The 26963-nt window shown below is 46.7% G+C and overlaps 1 protein-coding gene across 1 annotated transcript in view; it reads left to right on the forward strand.

The window, feature by feature from the left end:
• COL23A1 (collagen type XXIII alpha 1 chain) overlaps positions 1-26963 on the forward strand; it is a 360915-nt gene that overhangs the window by 261691 nt on the left and 72261 nt on the right. The window contains exon 3 of the mRNA XM_035290689.3: positions 8545-8589. Coding sequence (XP_035146580.1) covers positions 8545-8589 — 45 coding nt within the window. The remainder of the gene's footprint in view (positions 1-8544; positions 8590-26963) is intronic.

The raw sequence follows: 26963 nt of genomic DNA on the forward strand, positions 1-26963 counted from the left end.
CTCCTTCCCATGCCCCGCCCCTTCCCGTCCTTCTTGTTGCACCCTTGGGGTAGGACATTCCATGTTTAGCTCTGGTGCCAAAACCAGTGTCATTTCCCTGAAAAGGAGGAATTTAGGAGGGCATCATTGGTGCAGGCAAACGCCCTGGCCTGACCAGCTCTGAGCCTCGGATGGTCACCTCGCCTGTGGGCCTTGGTTTTTTAATCTGTAAATGGGGCCAGTCTTGTACATCTCAGAATTACTCAGAGGACTGAAGAGATGGTAAAAGCCCCCAGAACATGGCCCGCGGGGCTCAGCACGTGAGCAGGTCCTACCCTCCCCAGCCTGCCGGGCACCCCCTTGCCGAGCTCTCCAGCCCGAGCCCTTGGGGAGATGCTCTTGGGGCTCCAAAGGACACATGTGGTCCAGTCGCGGCACAGCTGGTGTGCCACCGGGATGCATCATGGGTCTGGACTCCCTAATCCCATCAGAAAAGCTTACTTAAAGCTGCAGGCATTTTGGATGGCTTGAGGAGGGCGTGCTATGCCAAAAGGGGGCTGGAGTCATCCCAGGTCTCCAGGGCTGCCGACCACATTGGCCTTGTATTTAGACATTTAATTCAGGGACTTCCGAGAGCCATCCTGGGCAGCTTCTATTTTGTGAGGTTCTCGGCATTTCAAATAATAAATAAGTTAACAAATGCCAAGAAGAGGTTCTGAAAACCGTGGACTATTTAATCACCCTCCTTTAATAAGTATCATCTTTAATCAGAGAGAGCCAGCCAGTGTTTAAGGACTGGCTCTCAATCTAAACTGCATGGCTCTACCTGCTACCAGCATATGGTTTCAGAAAGCCCATTACCTTCCCTGTGCCTCAGTTTCTTTGTCTATAAAATGGAGAGAACAATAACTGCCTTCCTCATGGGTTTGATGTCAGGAATATATGAGTTGATACCATAGATTTGAGATTGGTGCATAAAGCTGACTCTCCATAAATGGTGCAGAAGGTCTTTGCTTTTATTAAACGCTGCCAGGGGTCGCTGTGGCTGTCTGGTATCTGGTGCTGTCAGCTCCTTTGGAGAGCACATGAATGTCCACAGTTGAGGCCTCCATAAATGTGAGATTGAGGCCACCTGCCGCCTCAGCCCCTCCTGACAAGGCCCTTTTCATTCATCCACCAAATGGTACCAACTTGCCAGGTTCTGGTCACTGGGTTGGTCGGGGTCTGTCACCAGTCTGGACAATAGCCCTTGCTCCAAACAAACCTGACCAAGACCATGGTGATGCCTTAAAACCCTGGCAGCTTGTGGTGTGGGCTTTCCAGACTGCTGCAGGACCGGCCGATAAGCAGCAGGACCCAGCCCGTGCAGATCCCGGTTCAGGATGATGGATGGTGGAAGATGACTCTGTGGGGACATAAGCAGCTTCAGAATGAACTGTATTTGTTTCTCAAGAGGCCATGATTTTAATTCCTGGAGGACCACAGTGCCTGCAGCAAGCTGGCCAGCCTCTCTGGGTCACAGTGTCCCCTCCAGAAGCACTAGGGTCCCCAGACCCACCAGGGGAGAGAAACACCCACTGGGACACACCTACTCCTTCACTCCTCCAAGGGGCAGAGGGCTTTGTGAGGCCAAGCTGGAAATGTGCAGGGAAAACACTCCCTTGTCTGAGCAGTTTTCAGCTCTGAGGTTGGTCTGAGACTTGGAAAACAAACGAAATCGTCTGAGGCGATGTTTGAATGATCTGGTCTTGGAAGCTCATATCCAGGGACCTTGCCTGCTTTCTGTACTCAAGGTGCATCCCTGATGGCCCTGGAGCCCTGGCAGCCTCAGAGAGCTCCAGACTGAAGGTCTGGGGGGATTCGGGACATCTCACCCCACTCTCTCCCGAAGTTCTGGGAAGAGGGTCATATAAAGGGGCTTTCAGTGGTGTTGAGAAGGACCAGGTCTGAAGGGACACTGAACACATGGTGGGGGATGAGAAGAACTTGGCCTTGGTCACAGTGGAAATCACACACAGATGTTCAGGGGACAGACCCCGAAGTCACGCAGACTGGGGTTCCAATCCCAGTTCTGCCATTTCCCCACTGTGTGACCTTGGGGGATGCCACCCTTTGTGACTCCACATTGCCAGGCTCCTCACACAGACACTTTGCTAAGGCCGTCTGCATGGCTGCCAGCAGCATCCCCACGGTCTGCATCAGGCCCATCGGGCTCACAGCCTCGAGCAGGAGTAGCTGAGACCCCTGGGGTTTTGTTTTCTTTAATTGCGATAACATACACATACCATAAAATCCCCCATCTTAACCATTCTTCAGGGCACAGTTGAGCAGCATTAAGTGTGTTTTATTGTCATGCAAACATCGCCACCACCATCCCTCTCCAGAACTTTTTCACATTGCAGAAGAGAGACTCTGGGCCCCCTAAACTGACTGACTTCCCAGTCTCGCTTCCCCCAGCCCAGCCCACCAATGGCGCCCACCATTCCACCTCCTGCCTCTATGAACCTGACGACGACAGCAGGAGCCTCCAGAAGTGGAAGATAAAGATAAACCGTATTTATCTTTCTGTGTCTGGCTTACTGCACGCTGCATAACGTGCTCCAGATCCGCGTATGCTGCAGCCTGCACCAGGAACGCCTTCCTCCCTCGAGCTGACTCGCATCCTGCTGTATCAGTGGGACGTGTTTTGTTTACTCGTTCTGTCCGTGGATGCCTGAGTTGCTTCCACCTTTTGGCTGTCGCACCTAGTAGTCATTCTTGATTTCTCTGAGCCTCAGTTCCCCTAATCTGTAGGAAGAAAAGAGTAGGGAGAAATGAAAGCACTTTACAGACTGTTGCATGGATTCAATTAGAGAAACTGCATGAACTCCCTGTCCTCAGGGGCTGGCAGAAGGGAGGACCAGGGTTGGGGCTGAGGGCAAAGCGACTAGTCAGGCACCTACAGGAAGCAGCCAGGCCAGTAGGGTGAGAGGGAGAGGCCGGGGCAGGCTGTCCCCGTGTGGCTGAGGTGGGGCAGCTGCAGGCTAATGAAGGGACTGAGGTAAGACAGGCGTTGCTGGAAGGGACATCCTCCCAGAGCGGGTGCCTGGAGGGCTGAGCTGGGGGAACCACTTAGACAGCCAAATCCTTGCTGCTCAGGCCTCAAAGGAAGCCTGTTGGGGGGTTCAAGGCCCCCCTTTGGAGCCGATCAATGGCATGAGTTCTCCACCCCAACCAGAGGTGAGATTTTTTTATGAGTTAGAAATGGTTCCATTTTGTCTGGGCTTGAACAGTGCTGAGAAAGCTGTGGGCCTCCCTGGAGTTGTTTACTATGCTGCTGCTGCTCTCAGATGTCTAGAGTCATTTGGCGATAAGCTGGAGCCTTGCTGACCCATGCTAGGCCTGGCACCCCGAAATTTCATTGAGAGCCTCATTCCCAGATTGCTCAGCCTCTGCATTCACATGCCCAGGTTCACGGACAGGCAGTGACTATGGACATGAAAGAGCTCCCGGCTTTCCATGGGGCTGCCCTTGCACTTGGCTCAAGGTGCAGTCAAGGGCTCTGTCGGCCTCTGGACCTCGAACCTGCCTGCAGCATTGCCGAGGTGGAGTCACTGTGTCTCCAGCTTCATCTACCTGGGGACTCATAAGAACCAGTTATGCAGTCAGTGGCTCAGGCCTATAACCCCAACACTTTGGGAGGCCGAGGCGGGATGATCGCTTGAGCCCAGAAGTTTGAAGCTGTAGTGAGCTGTGATCATGCCACTCTACAGCCTGGGCAACAGAGTGAGACTCCAGCTTACACACACAAAGAAAAGAACCCACTCATATTAAAGCCCCACATTATAATGGCCCAGAGGGCCCTGCATCTGGTTATTTCTTGGGTTCCCAAATAAGCACCCCTTTTGTACCCCAGGCTGGTGTGTCTGCTGCCAGCTCATCTGGTTAATGATTCTGCAAGACAGGTCTAGTTGCCACCACCTTCAAACCTCTATCCCCCCGGGTTGGAAACCCTAAGGTTCAGTGAGGTTGAGTAAGTTGCTCAGAAGACACAGCTCCCCTACCAGCCACGTCCTTCCCTCCTGCTCTTGCACACCCACAACCCTCGCCACAACCTCTGAAAGGAAGCATTGCAGATGCCACTATGGTGGCACCCACTGTAACATACCATCACTCCCCAGCAGCCAGCCCCTCGCTCAGAGCTATGTGGGTCCCATGCAGACTGGGGGATGATGGCCTTCATCCAGCCCAAGATGGTCCTTAGCACTAGACCCTCCATCTGGGACAGTTTTTCCAGGAGCATCCTTGGGCAAGACCTGCCCTATCCCTTGTAGCCTCAGTTTCCCCCTCGTCATAGGAGCAGATCCTTCAGGACAGACTCTCAGTGCCTTCCTGAGTGTCTGAGTCTCAGGCAGCAGCAAGAGAGGTTCTTCTACTTGTAGAAAGGAAGAAAAAAAAAAAATGAGAGAAAACTCTGGGGCCAACCGCCTGACCAGAGGCCTGCTTTTGCTTGTAGGAGCCAGGTCTTAGCTGTAGCCAAGCTGGCTCTACTCTCCCAGGGGCTGGGGCAATCTGGTCCACGATAGGCCCAGATACCCTGGGGCACAGCCAGCCCCAGCAAAGGGGCCACAAGCCCAAGGGAATAGCCTCCCTGAAGGCCACCTGCCCTGTGGCCAACATGCAGGGCACAACTGTCCTTACACTTAGGAGCCACAGACTATGAAGGGCTCCAGGAGGCTCTGGTAACACAGCCTTAGGCAGGTCCCTTCACCTGGCTTAGCCCCAGTGTTCTCCTCTGTACAGGGAGCACTAGCAACTTCTTCAGAGGACTGGCGAGGCAGAAGGTGAGCCTGCTGGGTGGACACAGGGAGACCTGGAGGAAAAGATCCCAAGTTCGTGCTTGCTGCGTGAGTAGCTGGCCTGGCACCCAGTAGATGCTGAACGCAGGTGGCTGCCTGTGGCAGGCTCTCAGCACCTGAGGGTTGTTGAGACTCAGGAAGGGCCATCCATCTCACCTCCCCGTCCTGTGGCTCCTACAATCCAGTCCCCAAGCGCACCTGGCCTCCCTGTTAGTGAAAGCAGCGGAATAGGAGCCCACACTTAGAATGGAGCCAGCTCCAGCACACTTGCCCTCTTTCAGGGCTTCACCACCTGTCTTCTCGCTGTCAGGAGGAAGGGTGGAAGGCACTCCCTGTCTCACTGGCCCCTGAACATCACACCATGTGGCCCTGTGTCTCTCCTAAGCTCTGGGGCTTGCTGGACTTGCAGTCTTTTCAGGAGAATGCCAGGAGCAATGAGGAGACCTGAGGCCTCCCTGCCTCTCCACTCCCTCCCTCCCACCTTCCTCCCCTGAACACAGTCACTTGGTCCTGTCCTGCGGTGGGAGTTGGGGACACAGAGCTGCCTGAGATGCAGAGTGCATACTGCAGGAGGCAGCATCAAGCACAGCAAAAAGGGCGAGTGGCAGAGCGGGGAACAGGGTGCGGGGGCAGCGTTTGCCTGATGCCGAAAAGGAAGGGGTCCAGGCTGGGGCCTGGGACAGGGTGATGCCTGGCGGTCTCTGGCTTGGCTGCTTGGGTGCTGCTGGGACCTGCACGTAGGTAGCAAGGGAGGCAGGGGGTGCGGAGGAAGCTGGGAGGCAAGTTCGCGTTTGGAAGTGATGCCTCCCCGTGGAGTTGGACATTCAGATACAGAGCTCAGAATAAAGGGTAGGCCGGTTGTCCATCTGCACGTTGGTCACACGGCACCCCTAGCCCTGTGCCTGGTTAGGATCAGCCCTGAGGAGTGCGCACAGCAGCTTTATTCTCTCCCTCCACGTGGGCCCTTTCAGTCGGGGTCACATCCAGCCTGCCTGGCCTGCAGTTCACAGGCCCTGCGTGCTCAGCAACACCCCAGTCCTGCCTCAGCAGCTGCCCACCCTGCTGGCATCCCTCCCCATCTGCCTCTGCCTAACCATGCCACCCAGGAGAGCCACCAGACAAATCCATTAGTTCAGCCTCCCCAGCGCAGGCAAATGTCCTCATCTGGCTTCAGTTACCCAGGCAGAGAACTTCCTAGTTATACCCAGCAATGCCCATCAGTAAAGCACAGTGCTGCATTTGCTTCAGGTCTAGCAGAGTCTGGCTTCTTCCACCACTCACAGCCCCTTTCCTGCCATGCCCCACACTCTGCCCGGGGCCAGCGGCTTCGCTGAGCCCAGCACGACCTGAGGCCTGGCAGGAGTCCCAAAGCTTTGTGGGTGGCCCCTGGGCCTTCCTCCTATTCCTCCTACAGCCAGAGGAGAGGAGTGCAGTGCCAAGTGTGTCAGGGGTTCCCGTTCCCATACTTCACTCTCGTTGAAAACAGGCTCCAAGGGAAGGAAAGGCGACCCGAGTGCTGACTGCCCCCCAGACCTGGGGCTTAGTTAATAACCAGGGCTGGGTCATCTCGTGTGACTGGCTCCAGAGGTTCCCAGCACTGCCAGCCCCGTGCAGGGCACTGGGGGGAGATCAAGGCAGGTCTTTTGGCCACAACGGGTCTGAGATGCTGGTGGGACAAGCACGTGGAAATAGGAAGGTAACTGGCCGTGCAGTGTGCGTGTCGCAGGCCTTGGCCGAAAGCCGAGGTCCTGGAGGTGGCTCGTAAGCTGTAACCCACGCAGTCTGAGGAACTCTTATCTGTTCTGGGGGTCCCAGAATCCTGGCCTCGCCAAGTCAACACAGCCCCTGGCAACTCCAACACAAACCCCAAACTCAAGGTTCGTGTCCAGGATGGGAGAAAACCAAGGCCTACGTCACTGGCATTGGTTTTTGCCCTTACAACTCAGGAGAGCAAGAAGTAACATGTTTTTCATTTTTAAATTTTGTTTAACCATCCTGACCTCAAGTCCCCAGTCCATGAGGCTGGCAAGAAATTCATTCTCGCTTCACCCCTGGGCCTGCAAAGCTTTTGGCGTCTAGCGTAGTACTGAGCGGCCCTCTCCACCGGAAGGGATCTCTCCTCTCTCGCTGTTCTCAGAGGCTGGCCCTTCCTCCTCCCCTTCCCTTAACAAAAGTCAAAAGTCGGGAAGCACCCCCGATCCTGCACTGCTTCTGCTTTTCTGCCCTGTTTCAATTCCTGGGCAGGGGGGTACAAATGAGCATGACCACCAGCCAAAAACTGGGGAGTAGGAAAAGAGACACATGTACACACACACACATGCACACACAAGACACAGCACACACAAACAGAGACACACACACACAAGACAGACACACAAACACAGACATGCAGAAACACAGACACATGCACATACAAGACACACACACAAACACAGACACACAAAAACAGATACACACAAGACACAGACACAGAAACGCAGAGACACACGCACACATGACACAGACACACAAACACAAAGACGTACACACACACAGATACAGACACACATGCACACACAAGACACAAACACAGAGACACACACATGCACACACAGACACACACACAGAGACAGACACGCACACAGACATGCATACATAGAGACACAGACAGACACACTCACACAGATACACATGGACGCCCACACTCATTTTTCCATGAACCGTCCTGCCACAGATGCGATTGGGGCCAGCCTCCTGCATCTTCGTGGTCGTTCTGACAACTCTTGAGGGGGTTTGAGGTTGACTTTTGCAGGAAAGGGCAGCACTTTATCTTAGGGTCACAACCTGTCCCACTGTCACCTCCAGGCCCAGCCCAGAGCCTGGCATGCAGTGGGTGAGCGAGATGTATCAGATGCCATTTACAGATTGGAATCTTGTACCTGTATCCAACCTCACTGAAACGGGGCGAGAAGAGGTTCCAGGAAGGATTGCAGTGAGTGCCAGAAGTGAGGGGAGGGAGAGGGAGGCCTCGGACCTCTGCTCCCACAGCCAGAGCCGAGGCATCTCCTTCAGCATTGAGGTCACTCTGGTCTCAGGGTCTGACATGGGCGGAGGGCTAGGGCGGAGGTGGGGGCTCTGCACGGTAAATTCAGAAGGGCTTACAGTGCGCAGATGGAGGACAGATGTGGAAAGGAAGCCCAGCAGGTGGCTGAACAGCTCCTGGCTCTGGGGAAGGAGGAGCTGGAGGCCCCTGGGAGTGGCAGAGGTCTGCAGCCCGATAGCGCAGTGCCTGTCCTGACCGAATTTCGGCACTGCGCAGCTGGAACGGCCTCTTTGTTTTGCTGGCTTTGTTGATTTACTGGAGCGAATATTAAGAAGCATTTGTCAGGGCTTTCCTATGGTAACCCTACCCTTACTTTCCTCCTAAGTCCGAAGTTTCTCTGTGATTGCAGGAGGGCTTAGGAATGACTAAGTGAACTGATGACTGAATAATAGAATGAGTGTGTGGGACATGAGGGATGCGGTCACCTGGGGATGGGGGTTGGCAGAACGGGCGAGGCAGTGGCAGAAGGAGGGGGTTTCTCCCCACGCATCTCCCCTCCACAGCCGCAGACCCCCTCAGGCAGGACACTGCCAGAAAGCTGTTGCAGGCGGATGGGTGGGCGGACTGGGTGAGCTGGGCATGCCCCACGAAGCCAAGCCCGCTGGCTTCCCTTCTCAATGAATGCGTCCTTGTTTTCCTGCCTAGGGCCCCCTGGACGGCGTGGCAAGCCTGGGAGAAGAGGCGACCCTGGTGAGTCCCAGATTTTCTCAGCTCCTGAGCCGAGGCTCCAGCTGCAGGGCCTGACCACCTGCTCCCAACCCTGAGTGAGGCCTTGGCCCTGGGCAGGTGCTCCTCCCCTTTCCAAGCCCAGCTGCTGTTTCCGGAGGTCACAGCACCCAGGACTGCCTTTCCCTGGCTTGTTGGCATTCGGAGTTCCAGTACTTTTCCCTCTGCCCCCAGCCATCCCCTGAATCTCATTGTTGTCCTTGAACGCTTTGGCCACTAGTCTCCCACCCCAAAGCAGCCCCCTCTCTCTGAGGCAGAAGGTGATGACTCTGCCAGCCATGGCTTCCCCCATGGGTCTTCAACACGACGCGATTCCCCTGTGGGTTTCATCCCTCCCAAGATGTGGCCTGTCCTTCCTTAGCAGAGCCACCAGGAAGAGACTCCTCCACCTCCCTTCCCTGCAGCCCTCAGAGGCACCTGTACTCACTGCCCTTCCTTCCTGCTCTCTTTCACCCAGAACTCCCCCTGCCCAGCCCCCAGTAGTTTGCCCCCTTTGCCCAGGGACTCTTCCCTAAGCCCCTCTGACATCGTCTTGAAAGTCACGCTGACCTCTGATGGCCACACCGGATGCTTTGCTGTCTTTCTCTTTCTTGACCCCTACCCTTAGCCACTTCCTCCAACCTGCCCTGTGAATGAATCTCCCTTGGCTCCCTCCCCTCCCCTCCCTCCTCTCCCCTCCCTTCCTCTCTCTTCTCCTGTCCCCCCACAGTCTCCCATGCCTGTGACACTGACCAGGTCCTCTCCCTGCCTCCAGCTACATCCTCTCCTCTGGGTCCCAGAGTTTGGACACTGCCCTGCTGAAGCCAGCATCTCCCCCAGCCTTCTCCCCTAGGCCTCCCCATTGTAGGGAGGAGGCATCTAGCCACCTGCTTCCCTGTGTAGACACCTGGCTGCATCCTCCATCCCTCCCCTGCCCACGCCAAGTCCCCTTGAGCCTCCTCCTCCGTACATCTCGGACCCGGGTCCTCTTCTCTGTTCTCACCACCACAGCCTCCTACAGCTCTTACCACCCCCCACGCCATGCCCCCACCTCCAGCCTCACCATGGATGTCCAGGGCCCTCCAGCTTCTGAGCCATTACTCATGTCCTCCCGCACCCAGAAGGGGTCCTCTACCTGGACTCACCCGAGATTATTACCCTTTGTCCTTCAAGCCTCACTCAATCATCTTCTCCAAAAATCCTCTAACTGTTTTGGCTGAGAGGTATCACCCCACATTCAGCACAAGCAGCCCCCAGGCCTGTAAATGCAGGGGATAGGGAAAGAATGAGTGCCCAGCCCCTAAACAACTTCACAAGGTGGACAAGGTGACGAAGCTGGGCCAGTCCACCACCAAGAGGACCCCAGGCCAACTGGGCCCAAGGGGAGGCAGGGACAGGTTTGCTCCAGGCCTCAGACTCTTCTCCCTGGAGCTGGGCACAGGCTTTCTGCCTCCTTGTTCTGCTGGGTTTGCAGTGTCGCGTTCCTTATGCAGAGGCCCTCCAGATAAACTCCTCAGCACTCACCGACAGGAAGCACCCTTCATGTCTCTTTTTGCCTTGACTTCTGGAAGCTGAAGCCCGTTTGAGTTCAAAGGGTTGAGCTTCCTTTAGCCTGGCTTCTGTGTGTAATCACCCCATACTCTGCCAAATACACGCTTCATTACTCAGTTCTTATTTTCTACCCTCGTTAAAGGTTTTATTGCCTTTTATTATAAGTTCCTGACATGCTTTTTGGAAGGAACTGTATCCTCGATCCTTCCCCTGCTCACGCCAGGTCCCGCCCCTTCCCACACCAAATAAATACAGAGTCAGTTTTTAGGACAAAGTATAATACTATTCAGCTTACTCCGAAATCCATTTAAAACATGACTCATGTTTACAACAACCTCAAAGTCAAGGAAACACAGACTCACTGGGCCCCTGACCCTGTGCTGGGCGCTTTCAAGTCCTTTATCTCATATGATCCTCAGAGCGCTGCAAGATAAGAAGACGTTATTATACCCACTTGCTGATGAGGAAACTGAGGCTCCAAGGGGTGCAGCACCTTGCCTGAGGCAGCTGCTCAGCAAGGAGAGGGTAGGATCTCTCCCCCTCATTGTTTTTCCAGTGTGGTGTCCCTATATTCTGCCTGTCCAAAAACAGAGTGAGCTGCATAGAGCAGATGTGCCTCCCTGATTGGCCTTGGCTGTGCCTGGTATTTGTTTCTAGATAGTTACACACATATGCACATCCTGGATTTCCTGCCTTCCTCTGTATAAAGCGGCCTTTTTCCGGTGTCCCTGGGAGAAAGGCTCTTTTTTTTTTTTTTTTTGACAGAGTTGCTCTGTCACTCACGCTGGAGTGCAGCAGCACAATCTCAGCTCACAGCAGCCTCTGCACCTCAGATTCAAGCAATTCACTTGTCTCAGCCACCTGAGTAGCTGGATTACAGGCACACATCACCACGCTCGGCTAATTTTTGTATTTTTAGTAGAGACAAGATTTCACCATGTTGGCCAGGCTGGTCTCGAACTCCTGGCCTCAAGTGATCTGCCTGCCTTGGCCTCCCAAAGTGTTGGGAGTGTAGGCATAAGCCACCGTACCTGCCAGAGAAAGGCTCTTTTTGCTAGGTGGGGCAGTACCTGGCTGCGGTGCCTTCCTGAGGCCGCTGCAGACCTGCAGGTAGGGTGATCCTGCCTGCCTCAGGGCAGGAGCCTTCCTAGCTCCCAGTAGGAGATCCACAGTCCTGCAGCGTTTCTGTGTCTCTATTCAAAATGGAATGGATTTCTCACCTTCCCCTGGATGGTTTCTTAGCTGGAGAATCTCAGAACTGCGCCTGTGCTCTGGGGTCCTCTTTCTTTCTAAGGGCCTTGGGCAGGATCCTCTCTCCTCCCAGACTCTCCTTTCCCCAAGAGTGTCCATCACCCTTCCCTGCTCTGGCAACCCTAGATAACTCCCTCCATCTCAGCGCTTCCCACACTGGGGTGTTGGCCTGGTCTTCAGACTTGTCCTGCTTCTCCACCAAAGCACGGGCTCCTCAGGGCAGGGGTTGGGCTGGGCCCCCACTCAGGAGATGGTCCATAAATGCTTACTGACAGGAAGGAGGAGAGGAGAGAGAAAGAAAGAGGTCCTTGCAGACAAATGAAGAACAGTTAGGAGACTGCTTGGCCAATGCCTACACAAACCTACAGAGACAAATGGAAGCACTCACCAGATCTCCACCGCTGCTAGCCTTGGATCAACAGGTTCAGTGCTAGAGTCTTATCTGCCCTGACCCCAAGAAATTTTTTCTGAAAATCCAGTGGAAGAAGCACTTCTGGAATGGTGGGCTGAGGACCTCCGAAGATCTCCATAAGGGAGCAAAAACAATGGGGAAGACTGACCTTTTCAGAAGTCTGGAAATGAACAAAAGTTTTGTAACAATCCAAGAAATGTTTATTCAGAAAATAGCCGAATCTTGCTGTTAATAAGAACTGTAAGATTTGTAGCATTTTAATTTTCTTCTCTCTCAAGCTCCATGGTAGCCTTAAAAACCAAGCATAGTGCACACCTATAATCCCAGCACTTTGGGAGGCTGAGGCGGGTGGATTGCTTGAGGCCAGGAGTTTGAGACCAGCCTAGCCAACATGGTGAAACCCCATCTCTACTGAAAATACAAAAATTAGCCAGGTGTGGTGGTGCACACCTGTAGTCCCAGCAACTTGAGTGCCCCAACTCAAAGGTTGAGGCACATGAATCGCTTGAACCCAGGAGGCAGAGGTTGCAGTGAGCTGAGAACACGCCACTGCACTCCAGCAGACTCTATCTGAAAAACAAACAAACAAACAACAACAAAAAAAACCCAGCAATGTCACAACCACAGTACTTGTTTGTGAAAACTAGCAGCCACTGGAGACTTAAAGAACTGCAGTCTTCTTTAAGGCAGTTCATTCATAACAGAATGAAGCTTGCAAATGCTCATCCCCTGAGAATTGTCACTATTTGAACTTGTCTGGCAGCTCCATGGAAAAGCACCATACCCAAGGCTTGTCTTTTGGTGATCTGATGCACAGCTTGCTCAGAAGGAAGAGGCCTGTCCCCAGGGTACTTCACAAAAATAATCAGCAGCAATCGTTCACATTGAAGCTGCTTGAGGTGATGACACCAGTGGATGACTTGAAAACTTACAATAAAAATATAGGGAACGAGATGTTCAAAGGAGCTTTGAAAAGCTCCAGCTTATTCTTCGGTATCTAGAAGGCACATGCATGTGCAGGGCTATGTACATGTCCAGGAAGAACCTCTCTTAGAGCCCTAGTCTCTCACCTCTTGTTGACCTTGAGATTGTTCAAACAGGAAATGAAGACAGAGGCAGAGCTATAGCCTGGTAGAACGTTGAAGGTGCGTTCCAGCACACACAAAGGGCCCACCAGCAGAGTGGGAGACGTTGGATCAAGACATTAAAGGAAATCTCTGTCTAAGCTGACCACTAAGCTAAACAAGCAGAGAATTCAGGAGCTGCAAATGACAAAAAATAAACACTTTAAAGAATTAGTTCAGGAAAGGCCCTCAACAAAGAGCAACAACGGCAAATCCTAGAAGGGAGAAGAGAGGTCTGATTTCCAGAGTAGCCACATTAGATTAGTTTAAATGTCCAACTTTTAACAAAAAATTAAAAGACAGGAAATTATGGCAATAAAAAAGGAACCAGTGCAGTCAATAGAAACTGTCCCTGAGGAATCCCAGATGTAATTACTAGACAGAGATGTAGTATTGGTTATTATAAATATGTTCAAAAAACTAAAGGAAACCGTGTTTGAAGAAATAAAGGAAAGCATGAGAATCATGTTCTTGGAGTTTATCAGTAAACTGATAAAAAGTATTTTTTAAAGAACCAAATAAAAACTTGGGAGGTGCAAAGTACCATAATTGAAATGAAACGTCAGTAGAGGGCTTCAACAGTAGATGTGGGCTGACAGAAGAAAGAATCAGCAAACTTGCAAATAGGTCAATTGCTACCATCCAACCTAAGAAACAGAAGGAAAAAAGAATGAAGGAAAATGAACAGAGCCTCAAAGACACTATCCACTGTCCCAACATACACGTAATGGTGGTCCCAGAAGGAGAGAAGAGTGAGAAAGAAACAAAGGAATATTTGAAAAAAACAATGATCAGGCCGGGTGCATGCCTATAATCCCAGCACTTTGGGAGGATGAGGTGGGCAGATCACCTGAGGTTGAGAGTTTGAGACCAGCCTGACCAACATGGAGAAACCCTGTCTCTACTAAAAATACAAAATTAGCTGGATGTGGTGGCACATGCCTGTAATCCCAGCTACTCGGAAGGCTGAGGCAGGAGAAATGCTTCAACCCAGGAGGTGGAGATTGCAGTGAGCCAAGATCGTGCCATTGTACTCCTGCCTGGGCAACAAGAGCGAAACTCCACCTCAAAAAAAAAAGAAAGACAAACGGCCAAATCTTCTTAATTTTAAAGAAAACCATTAATCTACACATCTAAGAAGCTCAACAGACTCCAAGGATAATAAATACAAAGAAATATATACCTAAGCATATCATAGTCACATTGCTAAAAGCCAAAAAAAAAGTGAATCTTGGCTGGGCACAGTGGCTCCTGCCTGCAAACCCAGTACTTCGGGAGGCCAAGGCCAGAGAATCACATGAGGTCAGGAGTTCCAGCCTGGCCAACATGGTAAAACCCTGTCTCTACTTAAAAAAAAAAAAAAAAAAATTAATCCAGGTTTGGTGGCACATGTCTATAGTCTCAGCTACTCGGGAGGCTGAGGCACAAGAATTGCTTTAACCTGGGAGACGGAGGTTACAGTGAGCCAAGATCATGCCACTGCACTCCAGCCTGGACAGCATAGTGAAACTGTCTCAAAAAAAAAAATCTTTAAAGCATCATGAGAGAAATGGCATATCACAGAAAAGGATTGCTTAATAATATTAATAGCTGGTTTCTCACCAGAAACCATAAAAGCCAAAAGGCAGTGTGAGATGACATATTCAGTAAGTAACAAAAGGAAAAACAATTATCAACAAAGAAATCTATACCTGGCAAAACTATCTTTGAAAATTTAAGGAGAGTAACCAGGCAAGGTGGCTCACTCCTGTAATCCTAGCTCTTTGGGAGGCTGAAGAGGGAGGATCACTTGAGCCCAGGAAATCAAGACCAGCCTGAACAACATAGCAAGGCCCCATCTCTATAACAAAAATTTTTTTAATTAGCTGGGTATGGTGGCACATGCCTGCATTTGGGAGGCTGAGATAGGAGGATCACTTGAGCCCAGGAGGTTGGGGCCACCACTGCACTCAAGCCTGGGTGACCAAGCGAGATTCTGTCTCAAAAAAAAAAGAGCAGAAGAAGAAATTAAGTCATTCCTAAATAAATGGAGAGAATTTATCACTATCAGACCCTCCCCTACAAGAAATCGTAAAGAAAGTCCTTCAGTCTGAAATGAAAGACTATTAGATGATAATTTAAATTCACACAAAGAAATAGAGTGCCAGTGAAGGTAACTACATAGGTAAATATAAATGATAGTATATGTGTGCTTTTATTTGTAATTCTTTTCTTTATTCTGATTGAAATGACAATCCCATAAAACAATAATGATAAACCTGTGTTGATGGGATTTTAGTGTATAGAGTAGTAATTTTGTGGCAATGATAGTACAAAGGGCAGGATAGGGAACAGAACTATATTAGAGTATATTTGCATACAATTGTATGTATATTTGTGTACCATTGAAACTGAGTTGCTAGGCCAGGAGCAACGGCTCCCTCCTGTAATATCAACATTTTGGGAGGCTGAGGTGGGAGGATTGGTTGAGCCCAGGAGTTCAAGACCAGCCTGGGCAACATAAAGAGACATCATCTGCATTTAAAAAAAAAAAAAGTTGTACACATTGGCTCACACCTGTCATCCCAGCTGCCGGGGAGGCTGAAGTGGGAGGATGGTTTAAGCCCAGGAAGTCAAGGCTGCAGTGAGCCATGATCACACCACTGCACTCCAGCCTAGGTGACAGAACGAGACCCTGTCTCAAAAAATAAAAATTATTATTAATCCAAACTCAATTATTTTAAATTAAGGTGTTAATTGTAATCCTCACAAAAACCACTAAGAAAATAATTCAAAAAATATAATAAAAGAAACAAGGGAATCAGAGTTGTGCACTAGAAAATACCTATTTAATAAACAAGGAGCTGTAATGGAGTAATAGAGGAGCAAAAAAGAAATAAATATAAAAATTAGAAGAGATCGATCCAAGATGGCCGACCACTAACAGCTCAGGATTGTAGCTCCCAGTGAAAGCTCAGAGAACGAGACGACGCCACATCTTTAGACGAATTTTCGTCACTCACCGATTAGCCGATTCCCAGTGGAGGAGCCCCACAGGTCGCCAGCGCGACTCTTGTGGCCGCCGCAGTGGTTTTGCCGGCGTCTCGGCGCAGCAGCTCTTCACGCAGAGCCAACGGGACCGCTTCCCCTACTGACCGGAGTTTGGAGCTCCGGGAAGTCAGAGCCGCTTGTTGCGGACTCAAGAGGGAAGCCAGACCAGAGATTCCCGGGCAGAAGAGCACCATCAGTCTTATCGCTGCTATTTAGGCTGCCACAGTGGGTTGCTCGGATCCCAGCACCGGGAATCAATAAGTCGGACGTTGACTCAGAAACCTAATTAGAAAGGCGGTTCATCTACAATGAAGGGAAAAAAACAGCCTAAGAAGGCCGAGTATACTCAAAATCAGAACCCATCAGCAACGGAACAAGCCCTGTTGGAAAAGGACTCATCAGCAACCGAACAAGCCATGATGGAAAAGAACTCATCAGTAACGGAACAAGCCCTGATGGAAAAGGACTGTGTTCCATTATCTGAAGTAGGCTTTAAAAGGTGGATGATAAGAAACTTCTGGGAGTTAAAGGAACTTGTTCTAACCCAAAGTAAAGAAACTAAGAACTTGGAAAAAAGGTTAGATGAAATGCTGAAAAGAATAGACAATATAGAGAGGAATACAAATGAACTTATGGAGTTGAAAAATACAACACGAGAACTTAGTGAAATATGTACAAGCTTAAACAGCCAAATGGATCGAGCAGAAGAAAGGGTATCAGAGGTCAAAGACCAACTTAATGAAACAAAACAACAAGACAAGAATAGAGAAAAAAAGGATAAAAAGGAATGAGCAAAGTCTCCAAGCAATATGGGACTATGTGAAAAGACCTAATATATGCTTGATTGGTGTACCTGAAAGTGACGGAGAGAATGAAGTCAAGCTGGAAAATACTCTCCAGGACATTATCCAGGAAAATTTTCCTAATTTAGCAAAGCAGGACACTATTCAACCCCAGGCAATACAGAGAACACCACAAAGATATTCCTCAAGAAGACCAACCCCAAGGCACATAATCGTTAGATTCACCAAGATCGAAACGAAGGAGAAAATATTAAGGGCAGCCAGAGAGAAAGATCAAGTTACCCATAAAGGTAAGCCTATTAGGCTTACAGCAGATCTCTCAACGGAAACCCTACAAGCTAGAAGAGAGTGGGGGCCAATATTCAATATACTTAATCAACAGAACTTTCAGCCCAGAATTTCATATCCTGCCAATTTAAGCTTTACATTTGAAGGAAAAATAAAATCTTTTAGGAACAAGCAAGTACTTAGAGATTTTATTACCACCAGGCCTGCTTTACAAGAACTTCTAAAAGAAGCATTATACACAGAAAGGAACAACCAGTATGACCCTTTCTAAAAATACACCAAAAAGTAAAGAGCATTAACATAAAGAAGATTTTTTATCAACGAAAGGACAAAATAGCCAGTTAATATCAAATGGCAGCAACCCTAAATTTAAATCGACCAAATCTCCCAATCAAAAGATACAGACAAAATCTAACGGTATATCCAAAGATATACACAGACTCAAAATAAAGGGTTGGAAAAAAAAAAAAACGTACCAACCAAATGGAGAGCAAAAATAAATAAATAAAAAGCAGGAGTTGCAATTTTCACATTTGACAAAATAGATTTCAAAGCTACAAGGATACAAGGGTAAAAGGATTAATGTAATAATAAGAGATCTTAACACCCAGATACATAAGACCCATAATGAGATTTAGATTCAACGAGACAGAAAATTGATAACGATATCCGGGACTGGAACTAAGATCCAGAACAAATAAACTCAATAGAGCTCTCCATTTTAAACACACAAAATATACATTATCCACAAAATCTAACAATATATCTAAAGATATACAAAGACTCAAAACAAGGGGATGGAAAAAAACTCACCAACCAAATGGAGAGCAAAAATAAATAAATAAAAAGCAGGAGTTGCAATTCTCACACTTAATAAAATAGATTTCAAAGCTACAAGGATGCAGGGGTAAAAGGATTAATGTAACAATAAGAGATCTTAACACCCAGATACATAAGACACATAATGAGATTTAGATTCAACGAGACAACAAATTGATAACGATATCCAGGACTTGAACTCAGAGCCAGAACAAATAAACACAATAGAGGTCTCCATTTTAAACACATAAAATATGCATTAACCACTTTAAACACTCAAAATATTGATCGGCCATTATTGAAACCCATTTTAGGAATGAAGTAATATTCCTTTTTCCCTCTTTTTCTTTTTTTCCCCTTCTTTTTCTCTTAAAAAAAAAAAAAAGGAAAGAGAATAGTTTGTGCTTTGGATAATCTTGCTTTCTTTTTGAGTTTCTTAGAATTTCTCTCATTTTAAATGACTGTCTCTTCCCCTCTCCCAAGTAGTATTTGCTAAAAAAAAAAAATTAAATAAATTTGGCAGACATAGCCCATTTTATGAGCAATTACATAGGATGTAAATGGATTAAACATTCTAATCAAAGACAGAAATTGGCAGAATTGATCAAATAAATAAATAAAAAGCATAAGCGAAAAGATGTTCAACATCACTAACCATTAGGGAAACGCCAATCAAAACCACAGAGAGATTACCCCACACTTATTAGGAGGACTACCAGTCAAAAGAGGGGGAAGAGGAGGAGGGGGTGGGGGGGGAGAGGAGGAGGAGGAGGGGGAGGAGGAGGAGGAGGAGGAGGAGGAAAAAGGATTAGAAAAATAACAAGCGGCCAGGCGTGGTGGCTCACGCCTGTAATCCCAGCACTTTGGGAGGCCAAGGCAGGCGGATCATGAGATAAAGAGATCAAGACCATCCTGGCCAACATGGTGAAACCCCATCTCTACTAAAAATACAAAAAATTAGTTGGGTGTGGCAGCACACGCCTGTGGTCCTAGCTACTCTGGAGGCTGAGGCAGGAGAATTGCTTGAACCTGGGAGGTGGAGTTTGCAGCGAGCCGGGATCACGCCACTGTACTCCAACTTGGCGGTCCTGACAACAGAGTGAGACTCTGTATCAAAAAAATATATATATATATTAGTAAGGATGTGAAGAAATTGGATTGGAACCCTAATGCATTGTTGGTTGGGAATACAAACATGGTGTAGCATCTCTGAAAATAGTACAGCAGTTCTTTAAAAAATTAAAAATAGAATTACTATATGATCCAACAATGCCACTTTTGGGCATGTATCTTAAAGAAATGAAAACAAGATCTTGAACAAAAAATTGTATAGTCATGTTTATAACAGCATTATTCACAACAGGTGCAAGATAGAAGCAACTCAGTGTCCATTCAAGGATGAATAAATAAGTGAAATGTGGCATATACATACACTAGGATATTATTCAGCCTAAAAGAGGAAGCGCATTTTGACACATAGTACATGGATGAGCCATCAAGACATTATGCTATGTGAAATAAACCAGTCACAAAAAGATAAATATTGCATGATTTCACTTAATATGAGGATACTAGAATGGTCAAACTCATAGAAACAAAAAGTAGAATGGTGGCTGCCACAGGCCAAGGGAAGGGGAAACGAGTTGTTTAATGGGTATGGAATTTCAGTTTTGCAAGATGAAAAAAATCTGGAGATTGAACTATATACTTAAAAATGGTAAGATGATAAATTCTATGTCTCATGTATTTTACCATTTTTTTAATTTAAAGCGTAATCCAGTTATATGCTGTCTATAAGTTAAAAACTTTAGATTCAAAAATGCAGTGGGTTGAAAACAAAATGCTGAGAAAACACATCACGCAAACAACTGAAAGAGAGCTGCAGTGACTGTACTAATAATAGGTGAAATAGACTTCAGGACAAGAATTTTGACTAGAGAGAAAGGACGTTTTGTAATGATAACAAAACTTATGTAATGTGGCTAGAGTCAGGTTTAGAGGTAAATTTAAACTCTAAATACCTATGTTAGAAAAGAATAAAGAGTCAAATCAATAGCCTAATGTCTCACCTTGACAACTAGAAAATGAGGCAGGCATGGTGGCTCACACCTGTAGTCCCAGCTACTTGGGAGGCTGAGGCAAGAGAATCGCTTGAACCCGGGAGGTGGCGGTTGCAGTAAGCCAAGATCGCACCACTGCACTCCAGCCTGGGTGACAGAGCCAGTCTCTGTCACAAATAAATAAATAAAAATAAAAATTTTTAAATAAAGTGAAAGTAGAAAAATAATAACAAACTTAACCCAAAGCAAGCAAAAGAAAGAAAATTGTAAAATCAGGGTAGAAAGAAATGAAATGGAAAATAGAAAACAATACAGAAGATTAACAAAACCAAAAGTTAATTCTTTGAAAAGATCAACAAAATCAACAAACCTTTAACTAGACTGACCAAGAAAAACAGCAGTCTCAAATTACTAAAATCAGGGTTAAAGAAGGTACACCATTAGCAACCTTACAAAAAAGCAAAAGGATTAAAAAGAAACACTACTGGCGGGGCAAGGTGACTCACACCTGTAATCCCAGCACTTTGGGAGGATGAGGTGGGAAGATCATGAGGTCAGGAGTTCAAGACCAGCCTGGCCAAGAGGGTGAAACCCTGTCTCTACTAAAAACACAAAAAAATTAGCCAGGCATGGTGGCACGGGCCTGTAGTCCCAGCTACTAGGGAGGCTGAAGCAGAAGAATCACCTGAACCCAGGAGGCAGAGGCTGCAGTGAGCCAAGATGGTGCCACTGCACCCAGCCTGGGTGACAGAGTGGGACTCCATCTCAAAAAAAAAAGGAAACACTACTAACAATTGTATGCCAACAAATTGGATACATAGGTGAAATTGACACATTCCTAGAAAGACACAACTGCCAAAACTGACCCAAGAAGTCAAAAATCTGAATAGACCAGTAACAAAGAGAAAGATTCAGTGATCAAAAAACTTCTTACAAAGAAAAGCCCAGAATCAGATGGCTTCACTGATGAATTCTAACGAATACTTAAAGAAGAATCACTAACAGTCTTTCACAAACTCTTTAAAAAATAGAAATGTAGCGAACACTTCTCAACTCATTCTGAAGCAAGATTTACTCTGATACCAAAACTAGACAAAGACATCACAAAAAAGCATAGACCAATGTCTCTTATGAACACAGACATAAAAATCCTCAACAATACAAGCAAAGGAATCCAGCAAAAGAATTAAAAGCGGTCGTAGGCAAAGTGTGAGTCCTGTCCTCTCACTCTCCTCCCTGGGCAGCATGAGCTTCACCACTCGCTCCACCCTCTCCACCAACTACCGGTCCCTGGGCTCCGTCCGGGTGCCCAGCTGTGGCGCCCAGCCGGTCAGCAGCATGGCCAGCGTCTATGCAGGCACCAGGGGCTCTGGTTCCCGCGTCTCCGTGACGCACTCTGCCAGCTTCCAGAGCAGCATGGGGGTTGGGGGCCTGGCCGCGGGGGTGGTCAGGGGTCTGGCAGGAATGGGAGGCATCCAGAACAAGAAGGAGACCATGCAAATCCTGAACGACCACCTGGATCCTACCTTGACAGAGTCAGCAGCCTGGAGACCAAGAACCGATAGCTGGAGAACAAAATCCAGGACCACCTGGAGAAGAAGGGACCCCAGGTCAGAGACTGGGGCCATTACTTCTAGACCATCGAGGACCTGAAGGCTCAGATTCTCGCAAATACTGTGGGCAATGCCCGCATCGTTCTGCAGATTGACAATGTTCGTCTTGCTGCTGATAACTTTAGAGTCAAGTATGAGACAGAGCTGGCCATGCGCCAGTCTGTGGAGAGCAACATCCATGGTCTCCGCAAGGTCATCGATGACACCAATGTCACTCAGCTGCAGCTGGAGACAGAGATCGAAGCTCTCAAGGAGGAGCTGCTCTTCATGAAGAAGAACCATGAAGAGGAAGTAAATGGCCTACAAGCCCAGATTGCCAGCTCTGGGTTGACGGTGGAGGTAGATCCCCCGAAATCTCAGGACCTCGCTAAGATCATGGCAGAAATCCAGGCTCAATATCATGAGCTGGCTTGGAAGAACCGAGAGGAGCTGGACAAGTACTAGACTCAGCTGATTGAGGAGAGTACCACAATAGTCACCACACAGTCCACTGAGGTTGAAACTGCTGAGATGACGCTCACAGAGCTGAGACGTACAGTCCAGTCCTTGGAGATCAATCTGGACTCCATGAGAAATACGAAGATCAGCTTGGAGAACAGCCTGAGGGAGGTGGAGGCCCTGCAGATGGAGCAGCTTAATGGGATCCTGCTGCACCTGGAGTCAAAAAAAACCCGGGCACAGACCCGGTCAGAGGGACAGTGCCAGGCCCAGGAGTAGAGGCTCTGCTGAACATCAAGGTCAAGCTGGAGGCTGAGATCGCCACCTACTGCCGCCTGCTGGAAGATGGCGAGGACTTCAGTCTTAGTGATGCCTTGAACAGCAGCAACTCCATGCAAACCATCCAAAAGACGACCACCTGCCGGACAGTGGATAGCAAAGTGGTGTCTGAGACCAACGACACCAAAGTTCTGAGACATTAGGCCAGCAGAAGCAGGGGACCCTTGGGGGAGCAGGAGGCCAATAAAAAGTTCAGAGGTCAAAAAAAAAATTAAAAGCCAAGTGAGATTTAACTCAGAAATGCAATGTTGGTTTAACATACAAAATGAATCAATGCAGTACATTGTATTATTGAATAAGGGGTAAAACCACATGATCATCTCAGTAAATGCAGATAAAGCATTTGATGAAATTCACAAGATTTCATGATTTAGAAAACCCCATGCAGGCCGAGCGCAATGGCTCATACCTATAATCCCAGTACTTTAGGAGGCCAAGGCGGGCAGGTCACTTGAGGTCAAGAGTTTGAGATCAGCCTGGCCAACGTGGTGAAATCTGTCTCTACTAAAAATACAAAAATTAGCTGGGTGTGGTGGTACGTGCCTGTAGTCCCAACTGCTCAGGAGGCCAAGGCAGGAGAATCGCTTAAACCTGGGAAGCAGAGGTTGCAGTGAATTGATATCACACTATTGCACTCCAAACTGGACAACAGAGCAAGACTCCATCATAAAATTAATTAACTAATTAATTTAAGAACCCCACTCAACAAATCAAGAATTCAAAAAAAAAACTTCCTCAACGTGATAAAGGGCATCTATGAAAACCCACAGCTAACTAATAGCATGCTTAATGGTGAAAGACTGAATGATTCCCCCCAATATCAGGAACATGACAAGGATGTTCACTCCTGCTACTTCTGTTTAACTTTATTTTTTATTTTTTTTATTATTGAATTCTCACAATGGGGTAGATATTCTTTTTTTTATGTTTGAAACTTTTTAAAATTTACTTTCTATTGCATTTTAGGTTTTGGGGTACATGTGAAGAATGTGCAAGATTGTTACATAGGTACACACGTGGCAGTGTACTACTTCTGTTTATATTCAAGGTTCTAGTCAGGACAGTTAAACAGAAAGGAGGCATTAAAGGCATTAATATGGGAAAAGAAGTAAAACTATCTCTGTTTGCAGATGGTGTGATCTTATGTACAGAACATTCTAAAGAATCCACATCTGGCACATGTGCCCCTGAACTTAAAGTAAAAGTTGAAGGAAAAATAAATTTTTCCCAACCTTGAGTGAAAAAATGTATTCTTTTGTATTCTTCCTGAATTTTTACTTTTTACATTTGAATCCTTAATCTATATGGAATTGATTTTTTTATATTTGGTTTGAGATACATATATAATTTCATTTTTCCCCAGTTTAATTTTGGTGAAGTCCAATTTCTCAATGTTTTCTTCTGTAATTTATGCTTTTGGTGTCATATCTAAGAAACTATTACCTAACTCAAGGCCATGGAGATTTATGCCTATGTTTTATCATGAGGATTTTATAATCAAATCAATAGCCAAACTTCCCTCCTTAACAACTAGAAAATGAGGCTGGGCATGGTGGCTCACACCTGTAATCCCAGCATTTTGGGAGGCGAAGGCAGGAGAATCACTTGGGGTCAGGAGTTTGAGAACAGCCTGGCCAACATGGTGAAACCCCATTTCTACTAAAAATGCAAAAGTTGTCCCAGTATTATTTATTTATTAAATACTAGGGGTTTTTTTCCCCTCAGCTGATCTGCAGTTCCAGCTGTATCATAAGTCTGCATACAGTGTGGTTTTCTTTCTGTACTCTATTCTGTTATTATTTTGCTTACCACTAAACAGATCATTGTCTTAATTACTATGGTTTTATGATAAATCTTGATTTGAAAAAAAAAGAATCCACCAAACAAATTATTAGAGTTAGCAAATACCTTCAGCAAGGTTGCATGATTCAAAACCAATGTAAAAAGAAATCATTTGTACTCCTATACATGAGCAACAAAGAATTTTAAAATGAAATGAAGAAAAGTTACATTTACAAAAGCATGAAGAATAAAATACTTAGAAATTAATTTGACAAAAGAAATGTAAGACCAATACACTGAAATATATAAAACTTTATTGAAAGAAATTAAAGAAGACCTAAAGAAGACATCTCTTGTTCTTGGATTGGAAGACTTAATAGATGTTAAGATGGCAATACTTCACAAATTGATCTACAGATTTAGTGCAATTCCTACCAAAATCCCAGCTGAATTTTTTTTCAGAAATTGACAAAATGGTCTTAAAATGCATATGGAAGTGCAAGGGATCCATAACAGCTAAAACACTTGAAAAAGTAGAACAAAGTTAAAGGATTCACACTGTCCAATTTTAAAATTTTATACAAAGTAATCAAGATAGTGTGGTACTGGCATAATAGTAGAAATATAGGTAAACAGAATGGAATTGAGATTCCAGAAATCTTTACATTTACCATCAATTTACTTTGATAAGGATGGCAAGATAATTCAGTGGTGCTAGGACAACTGAAAGCAAAAAAAAAAAAAAGGAAGAAGAATGTGGAAGTGTGGAAGAGGACTTCTTCCTCACATCACACACAAAAATTAACTCAAAATATATCATACGCCTAAAAGTAAGAGGTAAAACTATAAAATCCTCATAATAAAACATAATAAATCTTCATGGCCTTGAGTTAAGTAACAGTTCCTAGGTATGACACCAAAAGCACAAATTACAAAATAAAAAAATTGATAAATTGGGCTTTACCAAAATTTAAAATTCCTTAGAGATGTTCAGCAGTAGAATCAAGCTGTCAAAAGAAAAAAAAAAAAGAAGAAAAAAAGATAGACTGATAGAAATTATGCAGTCTGAAGAACAGAGAGAAATGAAAAGAATGAAAATCAGCAGCCTCAGGGAAATGTGGAATACCTTTAAATGCACCAATGTATTTGCAATGGGAATACCAGAAAGACAGGAAAAGAGAAAAAAAATATATTTGAAGAAATATAGACGAAAGCTTCCCAAATTTTCTGAAAAACATAAGCTACATATGCTTAATGAACTCTACATAGGTAAATGCAAAGTGTTATAGACCCAGACACATCAGAGTAAAAATGCTGAAAGTCAAAGACAAAAAGAAAATACTGAAATCAGCAAGAGAAAAACAGCTCATCCATACAAGGGAACCTCAATTAGACTAACAGATGACTTTCTATAAGAAACAATGAACTCTGGAAAGCAGTAGATGATGTTACATATTCAAAGGACTGCAAAAAAAAAAAAAAAAAAACCCTGTCAACTAAGAATCATGTATTCAGCAAAACTACCATTCAAAAATGAAGGATAGGCTGGGCATAGTGGCTCAGATGGATAAGCCCAGCATTTTGGGAGGTCAAGGTGGTAGGATTGCTTGAGCTCAGGAGTTAGACATCAGCTGGGCAATGTGGCAAGACCTTGTCTCTACAAAAAGAAAAAAAAATTAGCTAGGTGTGGTGGCACACACCTGTAGTCCCAGCTACTCAGGAGGCTGAGGCAGGAAGATCACTTGAGACTGGGAGGTAAAGGTTGCAGTGAATCATGTTTGTGCCACTGCATTTCAGCCTGGGTAACAGAGCAAGATCCTATCTCAAGAAAGATAATGAAGGATAAATAAAAGTATGTAGCAATGATGATTGCACAATCCTGTGAACATATTAAAAATCACTGAAGTGTAAACTGAAGGGTAAATTTTATAGTAGATGAATTATATCTCAATAAAGCTGTTTTTAAAAGTGTTTACCTCCCGCCAATACTTCTAATCAGCACCACTGCCTGACCTGCATAGTGTATGAGCAAGGTTATTACCTGAGCCAATCTTAGTGCCCAGGCTGCTCTGCATCTTTGCTGAATTCCGGAGATGTGGTCTCATACCTGACAGTTCTATCACAGCCGAAATGCTTGGGGTCCATTTGAGCTGCCATTTATATAGGAGCTTCTTTCAACCTGTTGTACAGTCAGAGTTAGTTCTACATCATGAAATCAAACAACAGAAAACTACCAGCTTATTTCTCTGCTCCCTGAGAGCTAAGGTCTGTGTACCAACGTGCTATTAAGTCCTGCCTCTTCTGTGCCAGTGCTGTACTGGGCACTTTCCACACCCACAAAATATCTCATTCAGTCCTTGCCCAGAGAGACAGAAGTGGTTACTCCCAATGTTTCACAGGAGCAAACTCTTAACTCATTGTCCCAACTTACTAACTCATTATTGCCTCTGGATTTGTCAACTTCTTAGCCTCATTTCATCTACCTGCAAACTCGGTTTAAAAGCCTTGGCCCACTCTGCTCCTTTGGGAAAAAGTCCCTGGAGGTTGTTGTCCTTATGCTGGGGGTAGGTTCAGGCTTCTGAGGGCTGCAAGTCAGGGCACAGCATCTTACCTGAGTTGGCTGAATAGGAGACGCAGAGGGCTCAGTCAGGACCAGGAAGAGCAGGTCACAGGTAGAGGGGAAATTAGGATTCCAGGGGCAACAGAAAGGAGCAGGTGTGGGGCTGTGAGCAGGGATAGTGACCCTGGCAGCCTCAGGCCTCAGAAGCCAGCCCTCATTTGCTGGCTGTGTGTGGGCCAGGCCCCTGCCAGGCTATGTGAAATACTCTTCCCCATTTGCATTTCAGGAA

The sequence above is a fragment of the Callithrix jacchus genome, chromosome 2 (genome assembly GCF_049354715.1).
Source record: "Callithrix jacchus isolate 240 chromosome 2, calJac240_pri, whole genome shotgun sequence".
NCBI lineage: Eukaryota > Metazoa > Chordata > Mammalia > Primates > Cebidae > Callithrix > Callithrix jacchus.